Source organism: Chelon labrosus (genome assembly GCF_963514085.1).
Source record: "Chelon labrosus genome assembly, chromosome: 4".
Lineage (NCBI taxonomy): Eukaryota > Metazoa > Chordata > Actinopteri > Mugiliformes > Mugilidae > Chelon > Chelon labrosus.
Genome location: NC_140340.1, coordinates 9,346,227 through 9,364,243, shown reverse-complemented (window position 1 = coordinate 9,364,243; position 18,017 = coordinate 9,346,227). Strand labels below are relative to the sequence as shown.

Sequence of the window (18,017 nt, the reverse complement as noted above, 5' to 3'; positions counted from 1 at the left end):
AGCAGCGGCTTCGGTCCAACGTCTCATAATCTTATCATCCAGAGCATAAAGCGTCTGGTTAATCAGAAAATGTTTGCACGTTGTTTTTCCTCTAAATAAATAAGTGCTCCTCAGTGGTTAATGTCTATCCTGAAAGAACCTTCTAGGACTTCTTTTAATTGCACAGCGAAGTAGTTGCACATTTTGAAAATCAAACTCAGGACGTTCCCGAACACGAATAAAAATTTTCAGATTTTTAGTAAGAGTGAATATTTAAATTCTCAATCCTGCATAATAGGTCAAGTTTTTAGGCATAGAACAGATGTTTTAAAAATTGCTTTCACTGGACACTGCGTGGGTAGTTTATTACCTATCAAAAGTACAAGCTACTGCAACGGTACCACCATCTGTGAGAGCTGACCGAAGCTTTGTTTGGAAAATGCTAACGTTTGCATTTTGCGCACACTCAAAGCGATAGAGAGGAGCAGCAGGTCATCACCGTCTTACCCCGCAGGCTCCGCCGCTGACTTTCACACCACCATGGGGGTATCGGAGCACACAGAGCTGACAGACTCTGCATCAGACCTCCTTCTCTCCCTGTCCCCCCCCTGCCACTCCTCATCCTCCTCACCTATCGGATTCAACCTCCCGTTCTGCTCCAGTTGATCCTTGGAGTCCTGAAAGGGCACATGTCTGTAGGGGAATCCTCGCTCCTCCGCTCTTTCTTGCCCTGCCTCCTCGTGTGCGTGAGGGAGGCTGACAGTCGAAGAGTGGAGGCTCTCCACGCTTTTCTCCAGGTCCTGTCCCGGACAACAAGCGCAGCGACAGGGAGTGAGGTAGAGGTAGATGAAAACCATAACTATGGTGACCAGACATCCGACGAGGGTGGTGTAGGCCGTTTTGAGATTCTCCAGTCCTCCACTCATGGTGAAGTTAAACACCTCTACGGTTACATACAGTGTCTCATTGAGAGAATCACTTACAGCATAGCAGGTGTAGACCCCTGAGTCTTCGGCCTTCAGGGGTCCAATCTGGAGGCTGCCGTCGTGACGCATCACAGTGGTCTTGCTTACTGGAGGCAGTGGGATGTTTCCTGGCAGAACCCATCTCTTCACCGTGTCCTTCTGCTTGGTGTCACAATCTAGTACCAAGAACTGCTCCAAATAAGCCTCTTCATTCAGAATTTTCACCTCAGTGCAGTTCAAATAGATCTTGTTCAGATCCACCACCGCCATCTTTTCCTTCCGCAGGCCTGGTATCATGCATGTGTGGTTTCTCTTGTAGTCAACGGCAGAGCTGAGATCCTTGAGGAGCCACTGCGCCACGAGTTCATACAGCTCACAGCTGCAGGTCAGAGGGTTGTTGTGGAAGTACAGACCATTCTTGATCCAGGCGGGCAGGGACTGAAGCTCGTGAAGAGACAGGGATTTAATTCGGTTGGAGGAAACATCCAGAAGCCTCAGAGTCTCCAGGCGGCTTCGCTCCTTCACCAGCTCCAGGGGGAAGCGTGAGATCTGGTTTTGGCTCAGATAGAGCCTCTGCAGGGCACTGAGGGAAGAGAAGGCAGTGCGATCTATCTGAGAGATGCTATTGTTATAAAGCAGCAGCACCTCCAGGTGCTCCAGCGGCTCGAAGATGAACTCGTCCAGCAGGTGGATTTCATTGGAGGACAGGTCCAGGTAGCGAAGCTTTGTCACATGCACAAACGCCTCAGAGGAGAGGAAGCTGAGGCCGTTGTTCCTGAGTACTAGACTGTGCAGACTGCTGAGACTGTAGGGCGTCCACTCAGCAGGAAGCCTGGTGATTGAGTTGAAGCTGAGGTCCAGGACAGCCGTGTATTTCGGAAGATAGGTGGGGACGGTTTTTAGATTCGCACTGGAGCAGCTGATGATGTTGCTGGCACACACGCAGGTCGCGTCGCAATCCAGGTGGCTCCTCAGTGACTGGCCCCTGACTCCCGCCGTTGGTGACAATAAAGCAAGAAGCACAACTGTGACGACGAAGCTTCTCCTCCTCCTCCAGGCTGCTACGGTGACAGGCTGAGGAATCCAGACCGAGCCCCCCATCACGTTAAGGGTCTGTACGCTGCAGGATTCTGGATGTTGGTCTTCACAGTGAGCTGCAAGCACACAGAGTGATCAATAAATACGCAGTTTCACAGAAAATCCTAATGAAAGGCATGTTAGTCCATTAGCTATGGGATGATAATGAGATTGTAATGCCATTTAATGCAGGCAGGCGTGGTGCATTAGAAGTTATGGGTATCAGCAAAAATGTCATTAATAATATATCACGTGATCCATAAAAAAAAAACACAGTCTAATTAATGATAATAAAAACATTGTATATAAAGCCTGAAAGGTTGAAATCTCCCAGCACGCAGGGGCATCCCGCTGCTGCTTTACCTTTTTCTCGGTTTCAAAAGATCCGAAGCGACAAGAGGGGGAGTCTGTAACAGTCCGGTGCAGGATAGCCGCATCATCCTAGTCACAGCAGCACATATCCGAGGTGATCAGCGGTATCCCCAACCTCTACCCTGTCCATGATCGGGACCTACAGGCGAGCGTAGTCTACCCCCGTACGGCTCAAAATGACCGGAAAAGCCCGTGTGCGGTCCTGGAGAGGAAATGAAACCATGTGATAGTTGATCCATGAGCAGAGGAGGGGGTGTGTCACATTTCCTCTCCCACTCCCTCTTCTTCTTATTTACATCTGCACACACAGTTGGCAAACGCATTCAAGGTGCAACGTTATTCTTCAGTCTGCAAGAACATTAAACGATCTTTGTAAAGATTATCACGTGGTGAAGAAAACATCTGGGAAATTAAATGAAATGAGGATGAGGAAGAGGACTGTCCCTTGTTATCATTAGGCTAAAATGGAGCCTATTATGCATTTCTTCTGAGACAATAGTCAGAGGTTGCATGGGATCTTCAGGGATGATTTCATTTCATTTCCTTTCAAGGGAAATGAATGTACTGCGGCTCATTCAATGCCACCATGTCTCTGATGATGAAGTCTTTCCTTCTGGATCGTCTCATTACTCCGGTGAAGGACAGGGCAAACACTCATTCTGTGTGTGTGTGTGTGTGTGTGAAATGGTGCTGCAGCAGTCTTTAGCACAGCACGTGATGTGCATGCAGCAGCGTGTGAGGGATCAATGTGGAGGGTGCAGAGCGACGTGGGCGCCGTGAGGTTCCCGAGTGCAGGGTTCATCAGACAGACGCAGGTGGAATCAAACAGAGAAGGACAACAGGTAGGCAGGACATGGACAGGTGGAAGGGTATACCGCTGTAAAAAGCAATGCAAAGGAGAATTTCTCAACAATGGCAGTGAAAATTGGTCTGTGTATTGGTGAGGGAGTAAGGGACAGCTGGCCAGGAAGTAGAAAGGCAATCAGAGAGAAGCAGACCTTTTGACTTGCCACTGCGGGGAAAGCACAAGTGCTTCATTCAATAATACATCTGTGCCTTCCCTACCGTGAAAAGTCAAAATGTCAGCATTTCACCCAGAAGAACCGTCTTCACGCTCTTTATATAGCTTGTGTATAGCTGCAAATCACTAATGATATTAATTACACCTGTAACTCCTGTCAGAGGTCAAAATGTCTGCCGTGAAAGAAGTCTGTTTTCAGGGTGTGGCAGAGACGACCACCGGAGCCATGATTGGAATCTAAAGCAGAAGAAGGTGAAAAGGGCAACGGTGCTGACGTCAACATGACGGACGACCGTCCAGCTCAAGCTCATTCATCTGCCCCGGCTATCAATCTTCTGGGTGACACGAGGTCGCCCCGCACACCCTCATGATGAAATTGTCTACAGGTCGCAGTGCTCGAGGCTTCAAGGTCAGCAATCAGGGTGATGGTGAAGGAAGAGAACCGTGTGCAGCGATTGTTGTGTGATGAATGCAGGTAGCATCTGGATGGTGTTTTGGATGATCTGAGTGAGATACAGTACGTCCAAGAACGTTGAAGAAAGGCAACTGGACTTCACCACTCACTCCAGTAGCTTCATCAGTTCTAAGGGACTAGTGAGGAGTTGAGGCTTAAACAGGAACATCTGTGGGTGTAGCTCAACAGAAACTTGCTTGACCAGTGTCTGTTAATGGCCAGATACTTAAGCACGGTTTATGCCTCGGCCTAACCTACGCACGTAGCCTACACTGGTGCGAGCCATTTATACTTGTGCGCTCGTCAGTCTGGCTCGCTCTGTAACAATGTCTTTTTTTGCCAGTCTGGTTTATTTTTGTTTCTACTTCCTGCTTCCCTTTCAACAACGACGACTGAAACTTTCACTGAAATTTCACAGAAGACGAGTCATGCAAATGTTTGTATCTCCGAACCTCCTCAGTTAACCTTTCCTCAGTGTGTTCCATCTTTATTGATCCAAAACAATGAATTTGAAAATTACTAAAGCAGCAACACGCTACTACCAAGCGGACCAATCACAGCTCTTGCGGTCTACGTCGCTGCAACTTGTAGTTACATTTCTGGGGAGGTGCACGTCAGGCACATCAGGCTACGGCGTTGGGGTCTGGGCTGACACCGTTGCTATGGTGTCAGATTGACCCAGAAGCATAAACTGCACATTACCTGTCATTGTCTCTGTCCTCTTTCCCTAATGACTGGTCCTCTAACGACTCATTATCAGTCAGAGGCTACAGTCTCAAGGTGTGAACGGGGGTGACGGAAGTTAAGACTGTATTGTAAATGGATGGGCGGGACAAATCAGGGCAGGACTTTGATGCAGGATCGATTCACACAGCGAGGTCTCACTTGCGGGACAGAGTTACATCGAACCTCTAAACCTTACTGAACTGAAAACGGTTAAGATTGTCATATTTCATCATATGCCACTATGGTCTTGCACTCATAACTAAAACTCTCATATAGACTCACGTGTCTATAAAGTACAGCGCTACTGAGGCTCAAGACTCGAGTAATGATTCAAATAAAGAGCTGATATGATGTTCACTTTTTTCCAGTATGTCAATTATTCATCAGTTATGGGTGATAAGAGCAATAAATAATACATACAGATAAAATGCTTGGCCTCTAATTGTATCTCTCCATTCCTATTCCCTCCAACATTTCCCCTTTATTCCATGATGATGATGATGATGAAGTAATACTTTCAAAGATGCGATCAAGGCATTAAAACATAAATGGTCGTAGAAGCTCAAAAATATTATATAAGAATAAATATTAATAATAAAACTTACAATGCAATAAGAAATATAGGGTATATGAAATATCCCTGTGGATGATAGTATGGATCAGCCTCTGTGGAGGGCTGTAACTTAAGAAACGCAATCTGCTGTTGTCACCATTCATCTTTTTGTTGGTTGTCCAAATTGGTTTGTGCAAATTTGTTTGTATTACATTGTGGACGTAAGAGGGAACTCACAAGAGACGAAGACACAGCGCAGAGTCAGAAATATCAAACTCTTATCACACTATATAGAGACATGCTTTTAACTTGAAGTGCATCATGGCCCAACCCCAAAAAAGATAATCCAGAAGACAATTCACTGTTCAGCAATGGTTTGCAGCATGGTATTTTGATGAATAGAGCAGTGCAGGAGGACTGCAGCCTCCACGAGACATGGATCTCAGTAGCGTTAATTACTCATCTGTACCAGATAGTATTGCACGAGTAGCCGGTGTCGGATTTTGTGTATTTCTCTGCGTGAAAGACTTGAATTACTGTTTTAAAAAAAATGACACTGTCCCACTGCTGTAAATATGTGTATTGATCTGCAGGTAAAAATAGTCCCCAACAAATACTCTATTTACTCCTGTTTGTGTAATAAACAAGTTTCAAGAAGACATTATCTGAGATAGTGATACTAGTATATGTTTCTGACCTGTTTTAAAGTTAGAAGTTATAGAACATTTAGAGACTGACATTTAACCTGAAGAGATCAGCCACAACATTAAAACCACTTACAGGAGAAGTAAATAACATAGTTCATCTTGTGACAATACAATGTTCTGCTGTGAAACTTTTGGACCTGGCATTCATTGGTGTGGATGTTATTTAGACATGTAGCACCCACCTAGACCAGACCAGACACTCCCACCCCATAGCAATGACACTCTTTGATGGCAACAGCCATCCCCAGCAGGATGCAGCCTGACACAGGTACACACACAAAAACGATTTAGGAACAACTAAAAAAAAAACATGAAAAACAGCACAAGGTGTTGACCTGGTCTCCAAATTCACTAGATCCCAAACTGATCAAGTATCTGTGGGATGATCCACAGAGGCCCCTCCCCTCAAAGGCCCCCACTAAAAACATTCTGTTGCCAGACACCACAGGACACCCTCAGAAAGCCCATGTCCATTCTCTGATGAGTCACAACTGTTTTGGAGGCACAAGGGAGACCTACACAATATTAGGAAGGTGGTCATAATGTTATGCCTGATCGGCATATGGCATATACCCAGACTTATCCTTTAAATTCATTAAGACACATACACAATCCTGATCACATGTTGTGTCCTGGAAGATGTGATTTTACTTTCAGAGAGAGTCAAGTGAACTCTCGTCTTACTGTCCAAAAAAAACAACAACACTAATTCAACTTGATGTGCATTCAGCTGAGGAGTGTAGAGCAGATTTGGTCAGTTCACTCTGAGAAGATTTACAGTTCTCCTGTGAGTTATAAACAAGATGCAGCTCTGGGCCAGTGGCGGCAGGTTAAGGTAAAATCCATCTACAGCGCTCCATCAGCTAAATGAGGTCAGCCTTTTTCAGGAGAAGAGTTGTTTGCTGACCACAGCTGGAAAATAAATGGATGTAAATGTTTTATACAGCATGAGACAAACAGTGAGTGAGTGTTGAAGAGGGCAATCCAGCCTTTAATAAGTTATGGTAGAATATGTGTGGCTGTACAGCGTAAAAGAGTCAAATGGCAAAGCTACATGTCACAGCCACAGTGACACTCACAGGAGAAAAACAGTCTGCTGATTCATATTTCACCTGGCAAACAAAAAATACCACACGACAAACATCGTAAACTAGTAAATATACATTCAAGTTCCTCATTTGCATTTACCCTCATGTGGCTAAACTGTAAAAAATAATGTGATACCAAAATAGCTCTTAGGTGTATTACTGTTAACTCTGTGTCACTGAGTGAAACAGGCGGCTACTGTACCACAATGTACAATATAGTGGACACACTGCCACCATCTGGCATAAGCAGCATGTTCAGGGGCCTGATGATTAAATCTGGATAACGTTTCAGAGTAAAACCCAGAGTCAGCCTGCTTCTTTCAACAGGCTTCAACCCAGACGGGCAAAGATTTCTAAGAAAAACATGTACAACCAAATGTGCTTTCATAAATTTCCATGTAGAAAAAAACACTACAATCAGATGTTACTTCAGCTTTTATTGTAGTTCACCAAATTATTTCAATAGGCTTTCAGACGGTAATAAGTAAATAATTAGATATTATGCTTATGTGAAAATAGCAATGCTATTTTAAGTCCTGCACTCAATATTACTGAAGAAAATACATTTCATAATTAACATAAAGTTAACCTTTTTGTGTTATAATTGATTTGCATCATTGTCCAAGCATCATTTAACGCTGTAGCTGCCAGATGTAAAGAATGTGTATTTACAGTCTGTTTAACTCGGGAAACTGATCATTTTGTGTGAACAATCTTATGTTAACGTACAGAAAAGTACAGTAATTCTGAAACCATGAAGTGAAGCATCTGGAAATGTAATTAAAGGATCACTCTCAAAGATTTTCCATTTATAAATTAATGAACCAACACCCCATGGGATGTAAATCACCATCCATGCGCAGTTACTGACACGCGTTCAGTGAGCCAGCGGCTGTCTTTTGCCGCAGAAGCCAGGCAGAGCTAAAACCTTGGTCTTCAGCTCAAGTCTGTGAAGGGCACATACTGTCAGTGTCGCCAGATCGGACAGTTTCAAGTACAACCGGGCAGGTAAAAATAATTCAATCATCGTTTTTTTATGCTGATTTGGGATCAAACCAAGGTGCACGTGTGTGTGTGCGTTGAGTACGTTGCTTTCCAAAGAGCAGAGAAGGCTCCATCTGCCGTCAGAGTACATGACGTTATCAAATGGTTTCGCAGTAGCCGGATGTGGGTAGTTGTAGTGGTTGGCTCCTGCAGATTGTCGCCGGATGATTTCTATGCTTCATGATAGGCTACAAAGTTATGAAAAGAAGCCGACCGTCAGAGATGGCATCATCCAGGTCAGAAGACATCATCTGGGGTCTGTAGGTCAATTCACAGACCCTGGATGACGATATTAGGTAACTCCAGACTCAACGGGGAATAGCACTAGCGTTTGATAACAAAATATTGGTGAAATGAACAAGTTTCGCGGCAGATAATGTGTTATTTACAGGCTGCATTTCGGTGCCCCAGTCACTCCCACTATATGGATATACGCAGATCTAAATATCTCCCGAATGACTACAAATAACACAAAAGTCATATGGGTGAATAAACTATTGTATTTTATGCCACAAATAAGGTCCAGGTTGTAAAAAACAGAAGCTCCCCTTTAACATGGAGGTCTTCGGGTACTGTCTGATTGCTTTTGGAGTCAGCCTCAAGTGGACGTTTGAGGAACTGCAGTTTTTGCGACCTCTGCATATGTGCTTCATTTCTAGATTCTCTCGTTCTGTATCGTTCTACAAAGAACCAACATGACTGACAAAGTCTCACAAGCAATCCTGTCTGAACATCTGGAAGGTCAACACACGTGCAGTTAAAACTCATCTCCATCGGTGCCGCCAGAAAGAACAAAACAGAGATCTTCAGGATTGCCCCTTTAGGAACGCTCATTCATTCATTCTTCTGGGGGGGTCACAGCTGGGGCCTATCATGCCTATTATCTGTAGCTGCTGACTCTACGAGCTCCACGACATGGAAGTATTTGGATGGACCACATCATCATACCAAAAACATACATTGCTTAATTAAATCCAGATGTTTGAGCCATCTGAACGCACTTTGTTTATCTTCAGTGGGAAATAAAAACCTGCAGCCTAATGCGTTTGACTGATAATATAAACCTTCCTCGCCAAGAGTCTCCAAGGCAACATTCACCAGTCCAGGTTTTATCTCCAGTAACATCCCTCCAACACTCTTTTACTCTTCCGAGCTATCTGAAAATGTGACATGACAGGTGCTTGTTAGACGTTTGTAAAGAATCTCTCCGTCAGCCGTGTCAGGTACTCCAATCAGCTGGAGTGAACGATCTCTTTGTGCTTTTTGCTTTAATGTTATTAGACACACAGCCGGTTAATGTTCGCCCATGCTTCGGTGCACCCGTACTAAAAGCGCATTTGAATTAGAGTTGATTGTTTGTGTAGGCTGTAGTAATTGTGTTTTGGTAAATGTAATGGCTTGATTTTTATTTCTGAGTGCTGCTGTTATTTGTGCGTCCGTATCTATGGGTAGTTATTATTGGCAGTAGGGGCTCTCTGGGGTTATTGCAACGTCTTTTGCTATTTCTGAGTGCGAATGTGGAGTCTATTTTCAAGGTTGCCATGGAAACCATTGTATTTGTGGTGGCAGTGATTGGTGCTGCCGGCCGAGCAAGACTCTGCTATTTTTGTCATGAGTCAACACCTGATATGCACACTCTCACATACACACACACTCCGTCTCTCTCTCTCTCTCTCTCTCTCACACACACACACACAGGTGAACATGCCTGAATACAGATGCAGAGAGACATTTACACTCGCACAATGCACACGCCACATACCTGCAATGTTGTGTCACTCATATGTTGCATTTGAGACGCGTTATGTGTTACACAAGCACATTTTTCCATCTTTCCTTAGTGTTGCCAGACGTCTTGATGCATCCTCACCATGACAACAGTAGTAAGCGCTGTCTATTACATCTCCACCCTAATGCATCTAGTTGTTTTTCTTTTTTTTCTCATGTTCTGCTATGCCGTTTTATTTTTGAAGCTTTGGAAAGAAGAAGCAGATGTTGTCAGCTCACCAGATGCAGTACATGCAGAAGATACTGGACGTCTACAACAGTGATATGTGATGTTCGAAGATAAATTGTGTCTGAATTGTGAGACCGTGGACATTTCTGCAAATTGTCAAGTAGTTATTCACATGGTGCGCATTGGCATAGGGATAAGTAATTCATTATCTGTCCATACTCATGTATATGATGTCGTCATTTCGTCATTAATGGATCGATTACTGATCCAATCAAAGCAGTTTTTAGTGTCATACATGAAGCATAAACTGTATAAACTGACAGCAACATCACTCAACCACCGGTACCATGAACCAGTGACAGCCACTGCCCATTGTGACTGCATCTACTTTTCCTAGTGCAGCAAATACACTAATATGATGAGAGCAACAAACCGCATAATATTTCAACCAGAAGACCTCCGTTCTCACAGTGACTTAACCAGCGACATTATCATAATAAGCCTATTAGGGAACTAGATTAATCAATCAGTGCCTGAGAGGTGCTGCAAATTAAAACATGCTTTTTAATGGTCAAAGGGGTGCAAGATGCGATTCACATGAAATGCAAATGTTGTGTGTATTATCACGGGTGGACCTTACAAATGCAAATGAAAAACAACCAGAACTCAGCAGCGTCATGCCCACTCCTTCAGAAGAGAAGCCTTATCCATAATAGCCCAGATTTCATTGTCCTCCAGCAGACAGAGCAATGAGATGGACTGTATGTGAAAAAGATCACCGTGGCAACAGGAGCCCCAGATTGAGAAGCTGGGATGGTGGTGGAGTATGAGGCCTGGCCTAATCAATGCCTCACTATCTCATAAGTCTTGTACGGTGGCCCTGAAGTGCAAATCACAACGGCAAAAGCGAAAACACAACGGCAAAAGCGAAAACACAACGGCAAATCAGAAAACACAACGGCAAATCAGAAAACACAACGGCAAATCAGAAAACACAACGGCAAAAGCGAAAACACAACGGCAAAAGCGAAAACACAACGGCAAATCAGAAAACACAACGGCAAATCAGAAAACACAACGGCAAAAGCGAAAACACAACGGCAAATCAGAAAACACAACGGCAAAAGCGAAAACACAACGGCAAAAGCGAAAACACAACGGCAAAAGCGAAAACACAACGGCAAATCAGAAAACACAACGGCAAAAGCGAAAACACAACGGCAAAAGCGAAAACACAACGGCAAATCAGAAAACACAACGGCAAAAGCGAAAACACAACGGCAAAAGCGAAAACACAACGGCAAAAGCGAAAACACAACGGCAAATCAGAAAACACAACGGCAAAAGAGAAAACACAACGACATTAACCAAAACGGAAAGGGTAGTGAGGTATATTGACTTCTAAAAGAAAAACATTCTTGTAGGATTCTGGCGGATGGCCAGATGGTTAAGTGTTTATATTAGTGTCAGGACCAGCAGACTTGAAGTTGGGAGTGATAGTTTGGGAGGCCTAAGAAAATATGCTATGTAGGAGAAGATGGTATGGTGTATAGTATGTGTGATATGAGCTCATGTTCAGCTGGTATGCATTAAGTTGTAGACGAAATGCATGTTGTGTTTTCTGATTTGCCGTTGTGTTTTCTGATTTGCCGTTGTGTTTTCTGATTTGCCGTTGTGTTTTCGCTTTTGCCGTTGTGTTTTCGCTTTTGCCGTTGTGTTTTCTGATTTGCCGTTGTGTTTTCGCTTTTGCCGTTGTGTTTTCGCTTTTGCCGTTGTGTTTTCGCTTTTGCCGTTGTGTTTTCTGATTTGCCGTTGTGTTTTCGCTTTTGCCGTTGTGTTTTCGCTTTTGCCGTTGTGTTTTCTGATTTGCCGTTGTGTTTTCGCTTTTGCCGTTGTGTTTTCGCTTTTGCCGTTGTGTTTTCTGATTTGCCGTTGTGTTTTCGCTTTTGCCGTTGTGTTTTCGCTTTTGCCGTTGTGTTTTCGCTTTTGCCGTTGTGTTTTCTGATTTGCCGTTGTGTTTTCCCTTTTGCCGTTGTGTTTTCGCTTTTGCCGTTGTGTTTTCGCTTTTGCCGTTGTGTTTTCGCTTTTGCCGTTGTGATTTGCACTTCAGGGCCACCGTAGTCTTGTGCTGGAGTGCACTTTAATCCAAGAAATTACAAACCGAATCATTAAATGACTGACGAAAATAAATAAACTGGCTGTGGAGCGAGGAATGGGGGATTAGGTATTATGAAGAGGTACACCTGTAGATGCCAGGGTATATTAACACCAAGAGGTCATTTGGGGGTCATCTGTTCAAATCCATGCTAGCAGCTCAACAAGGCTTTAATGTGCATTATACTCTAGAAAACACTTTGGATGTACAATAAATAGAGAGATGACTTTTATATTTGTGCAATAAGAGGAGAACAGAATCATTACTCCCTGTCAAAAGGAGGGACTGTTTTAAAACTTGGCTTGTCAGACTCAGCGCTGCGCTGTTACAACTGGCTCAGATTACAAATGTACATGAGCCAGGAAGCTAGATGAGCGAGCTTATGCGGTTACTGTCCGGTTATAGTTTTGTCGGGCTCCAAGCAGCAAATTAACTTTCTAGCAAACTAGCAAAAAAGCCAATGGATGGCGTTTAGCAGCATTTAGCATATAACATGTACACATATGCAGCATATTAGTACAACATGCACACATTTAGCCTGTTAGCGTGATATTTTAGCATCAATCTAAAGTTGCAGATCAGTGGAGCATAGGGAATAGGTGTTAACTACTAAAAATATCAATCACATCCCAATTTATACATATTCAGAAAATTTGACAAAAAAGTGAGGACACTAGGACCCTGTGGAGACAGTAGATCTGGGTCCTGCTTCTCACTGCCTCCTGCTCCATCTCTGCGGTCACTGTGTGTGAGTGGAGGGGGAAACCAGAGTGTGAGCTGGTGCCTTTGCAAGCATTTACATCAGCATCGTTTCAGAAAAATCTCTGCTGCCACAGCTGTAGTCATCCAGGGAGAAGGATGCACAAGGCAGATCAAGGGATGGGAAAAGACACAGGCTCTTCCAGTGGGAAGTACCTCAACAGCATTTACAAGGTACAGTGACTGATTTCCACTGTGCACCTCAGCAGTGGGAGCTCAACCAGGTTTTCATCCTCAGAGACCAAAGCAGCAGACAGCTGCATCAGGAAAAACTCTGATTCAGGTACATAATGCTCTCTCTGCCTTCTTCTCTGTCTGTTTCTTCCCATCGTTTCTTCCATCTTCCGCTAATCTGCTGGTTATGTACTGCTCAGTGCAACAAATACATTTAATTTGATTGTATTCCATTATATAGAATGCTGGCCGTGCTTTACACAATGGGTGAAATGCATTAACGGTCAATATATAAATGAGTAGGCGGTAAGACATGACCAAACCAGGCAGGAGGGTTAAACTGAACTGGGAGTACTCCTATGTGTGATATACAGTCATTGCTCAGTGAGGGCAATCATTCATAGGTGATGAGAGGGGTTAGAGCTCAATTTTAACCCAGATTCTTTTGCATTGCTATCACTGTGGACGAGAGCATCCTCGGCTTTTGTGACATATGTGGCAGACAGCGTTCACAGGCAACTGGGTTTTCTTGATCTGACACACTCATACAACAGCAGTCAACCATGTCTGTTTGTTGTCTGTGATAGCTATGCACAGTTAATATGCACGACAGCCTCTGCAACCTATGAATACCCTTGGGTTTTCCATCCCAAAACGTTAAACTCACTCATACCAAGTGGTCAGTGCTTCCTTAGTGGGAAACAGTCTATTCCGGTGCAGGTGCACGAGAAAAATCATAGAGTACACCCAATCTCAGACCTATTTAGATACACAGGCACACACTGGCAAGGCCTGGAAGAATGTGGGATGGCTGGAAAAAGGTGGCCATAAACATTCGGTTAAATCTCCGGGCGTGCAAATTCAGCAAGAGCCTTCACTTCAGTAGGTGTAGATGTGGCGGAAAGGAGCTATTGCCTATATGAGGACAGGGCTGGTTTTGGCGATTTAGGTTGCATTCATGCATTGACAGGATGTGTGCCTGAAAAGTATTTATCACCTGCTGCTGCTCCAGAAGGACCACGCCGGATTTATATTTGACCTTATTTAGAAAGTCTATTAATACAAAATGAAAAAACTTTCCACAACGTTTTATTTGTTTGCATGTGCTTTACATTAGAAATATGTTTTGTTTTTTTGGGAACAATTGTCTGTGCAAGTGACTTTACTTATGATGCTTTATGATTCAGCCTGCGATATACTGCTAAAAATGTGCTAAAAATTTCCACGCCTTGATTAATGCATACTTAATTGATTAAAGTGGTTTGAGGACTGGCTTTGGATTACATTATCAGTTAGATTGCCTTAACACAGATTTGAGAAGCTAAGGAGGATCGGATAAAACTTCATCCGAGTGAGTTAATCTCGCTGTCAGGTGGGGAAGAAGTGAAGCCTTGCATTAGCAAATGATTGGAAGGTTTGGTTGACGAGACCGAGAGTTGCAAATCAGGTCACCCATTATATGAACACACACATGCACTTACACTTTTTCTTCTTCCTTCTTTAGGGTCGGTTGTGACTGATGGCAAACATGAAGATTTGAATCCTAAAGTCTGAAACTCGTAACGACCACAGGATCATCTTCTGGACTACAAGGCGTATATTGACCACTTTTTAAAGCCACTGTTTTCTGGCCGCACTTCCTGACTTTGAAGGATGGGTGATGGGCCTGTGACTGCTCCTGCCTGCCTGAATCATCCCGCCCTTCAATGGAGCCGATGTGGAACTCCTCCCACACACCTCCACAGCCCACATCCAACATGTCTGCCACCTCTCTGCATGAGGGCTGGGCTCTGTCCCAGTCACTAGCCCTACTGGCGATGCTGCTCATGGATCTGCTGGCTGTGGTGGGTAATGTGGCTGTCATGGCGGTCATTGCCAAGGCCCCGCAGCTCCACAAGTTTGCCTTTGTCTTCCACCTGTGCGTGGTGGACCTGCTGGCAGCCCTGGTGCTGATGCCCCTTGGCATGCTCTCAAGCCGAGCCTTCTTCGGGGAGGCCCTGTGCAGGAGCTACCTCTTTCTCAGTGTGTGCCTCGTCAGTGCTGCCATCCTCTCTATCTCTGTCATCAATGTGGAGCGTTACTACTACATCATACATCCAATGCGCTATGAAGTAAAGATGACTGTTGGACTGGTGGCTTCAGTGCTAGTGGGGATTTGGGTCAAAGCTCTGGCCATGTCTGCTCTGCCGCTACTCGCTTGGTTCCTGCAAGGTGGAAGAGCTCCTCTTCTGGAGAGTACTGGGGTTGGTGGAGGAGGTGGTGGGTCCGTCCCATCTCCCCCTGCTCAGGGTCACAGGCGCTGCTCACTGCACTGGACCGGGGGAGGCTCAAACCGCTTGGCCTTCATGGTCCTTTTTACTCTGGTGTATTTCCTGTGCCCACTACTGCTCATTCTTGTTGTGTACTGCAACATGTTCAAAGTGGCGCGGGTAGCTGCCATGCACCACGGGCCACTACCTACCTGGATGGACACACCTCGGCGCCAGCGGTCGGAGTCACTCAGCAGCCGTTCTACAATGGTTACCAGCTCCGGGACGGGCACGGGGACAGGCAGAGCGACTCCCCAGCGCCCCTTTGGTGGAGGAAAGGCTGCAGCAGTGTTAGCAGCAGTTGGTGGGCAATTCCTTTGTTGCTGGCTGCCCTACTTTACTTTCCACCTGTATTCAGCACTGGCGGCCAGCCCTCCAGCCGCACTGGCCTCTCTGGAGGAGGTGGTAACCTGGATTGGCTACTTCTGCTTCACCTCCAATCCCTTCTTCTATGGCTGTCTCAACAGACAGATCCGGGAGGAGCTGGGCAAGCATCTGCCTTGCCTGTTCCGTCGAGCAGGTGTCGAGGTGGAGGACAGACTGCCCAGCCGTGAAGGATCCATAGAGGAGAATTTCCTTCAGTTTCTTCAGGGAACCGGCTGCAACTTGGATCCTCAAAACTCTCACAGCACTTCCAGTCCTAAGGGGGAGGCCTGCTGCCCCGTGACTCAGCCCCAGTCACCTGAGCCGGCACAGCCATTACCTATTGATTTCCGTATCCCCGGACAAATTGTAGAGGAGACTTCAGAATTTGTTGAGATTGAGCAGGGGAAAAACAACCATATATATACGGACAATTAAGTTTATATTCTGGAAATACCTTTGAAGATATTAAGTGTTTCAGGAAAGCTCTTCATTTAAATAAATTGTACCTTTGAATCATTGCACTTTGCTTCATCGGTTTTCATCCCAGGTTTTGAAAACTGTCATGGTTATACATTTAAATGCAGCTGTTTGAGATAGATTTCTTGTTTCTTGTAAACAGGGAAATTACTGCTAGATTAAAAAAAAAAAAAAAAAAGGCTGTATTTTGGCCTTCCACACAACCGCTCAGCTCTGTATCATAAATGACTCAGTGAATTAATATTGATGTACCTTGCCCTTTTTTTAAAAGATAAAAATAACATGAATTAGGTGTTTGCTTCAATGAAGGAAACTGAAGAGATTTCAGAGTGAAATGTTTTCAGAACATCCCTTTTGATCTCAAATTAGGGAACGCTTACTGAAACACACTGGCTCCCTCTGAAATAATTTGCCGTCCTCTAGTTATTGGATAAACCGCCTTTAGGATTCAAACACGAAGATTAAATGGTACTTGCAAGTCAATTATTTTTAATAAGAGTTTTATAAATTACTGCGAGTAATGTCAAAGAAGAAAGCAATAAAATGATGAGAGCTGATTAGTAGCTGGGCTTTAATCAGTGACAATGCCACTCTTGAAGCCACTCTGATGACAATAGATTAGGAGGTGTACATATTGTGGGCCTAACCTCTCATGGAATTGCCACAAGCTGTTTACAGATAAACTTTCATTGGTGCTCGTCCGAACACATCCCTTCATTAATCTCCTCAAAAGAAAGACAGATCTAGCGTGACTCCGTTTACAATGTAGGTGGACTTTATAAACTCATCTTTAGGGTCACCCAGCTTTCTGCCATGTGGTGTATTTATCAGTGTGTTTGGATGTAGATCTTAAAAATCTCTTGTGCACCGCATTATGTTCGAATATGATTCTATTCTTTACATTGTTTAATGTGGCAAACTGTGTGTTATGTTTAGTAAAGCTACTGTGTAAGTTTGCACACGCATTTTCTTTCTTTTTTACTGGTGAGCGTGTAACACGACAAGGAGGCCAATGTATTTTGACGAGTATGCAGTAACTGCCTTTGTTTTTTCAGATGTGGAGATTTTTTATCCTGAAGGCGAATGCGTGTCAATTTTATTTATTTATTTATTTATTTTGGCAACCCTGCTCATCAGGGTTTTTACAGTACCTCAGTGCAGGAAATACCCTTATTTTATAGCAACACGCAGTTTCATGTCAAGTATGATTCCTACACACTGTTTCAATGTTGTAAGGAGACTAAAGCGGACATGATTTTCCTGCTGAGGCGTTATTAGAAATAAAGGTGCAGACCTTGGTTGGTTTTTCATCTTGATGACGAGTTGAAGTGGTATTTTTTCTTAGAGATGTTAAACTATGTGTGGAAACAGTTGACTAAAATCTCTCTTATGTATCTTGGAAACAGGGTTTTTAAGAAGCTTTTTTTTCAGAGGGTGTTTTAGCACAAAACATCAATTCAAAATCAATAGCTTGCCAAGCTTAACACCTTCTTTTTCATAATGTCTAAATATCCCAAACTGTGAATGATGTTGAGTGTTTGTGTTAGGATTTTTTTAATGCTGTGATTAAAATAAAGAATGACTTCCACTGTACTGCGATGATATGAGTGTGTGTAGAAAATAAAAACATGGCTAAAACTTGAGCGAGAGATACTGTACTTGTAATAAAGAGTTTCTATGTTTGTAAAACATTTTGGATGCATTCTCCTAATTACATCCGTGATGTGGGGCTCGTGTGATTTACATTTATTTATTTATAACATTTATGAGCCTTTTTTTTTTTTTAGCATTTAGATCTCAGCTGCTTTATTTTTGTAGCCTCTGATTCTCTTTG

General features: G+C 43.9%; 2 protein-coding genes across 2 annotated transcripts; one reads left to right on the top strand and one right to left on the bottom strand.

The window, feature by feature from the left end:
- Positions 1–290: 290 nt before the first annotated feature.
- LOC311487353 (amphoterin-induced protein 1-like) lies at positions 291–2,659 on the bottom strand. The gene is made up of 2 exons (XM_084543605.1): positions 2,385–2,659; positions 291–2,098 (listed from the first exon to the last, which is right to left on the bottom strand). The coding sequence occupies exon 2, from the start codon at positions 2,043–2,045 to the stop codon at positions 510–512; it is 1,536 nt and encodes a 511-aa protein (XP_084399731.1). The 5' UTR covers positions 2,046–2,098; positions 2,385–2,659; the 3' UTR covers positions 291–509.
- Positions 2,660–14,737: 12,078 nt separating this feature from the next.
- LOC311486509 (G-protein coupled receptor 61-like) lies at positions 14,738–16,429 on the top strand (the record flags this gene model as incomplete). Its single annotated transcript, XM_084542382.1, has 1 exon — positions 14,738–16,429. The coding sequence occupies one exon, from the start codon at positions 14,738–14,740 to the stop codon at positions 16,139–16,141; it is 1,404 nt and encodes a 467-aa protein (XP_084398508.1). The 3' UTR covers positions 16,142–16,429.
- Positions 16,430–18,017: the final 1,588 nt, after the last annotated feature.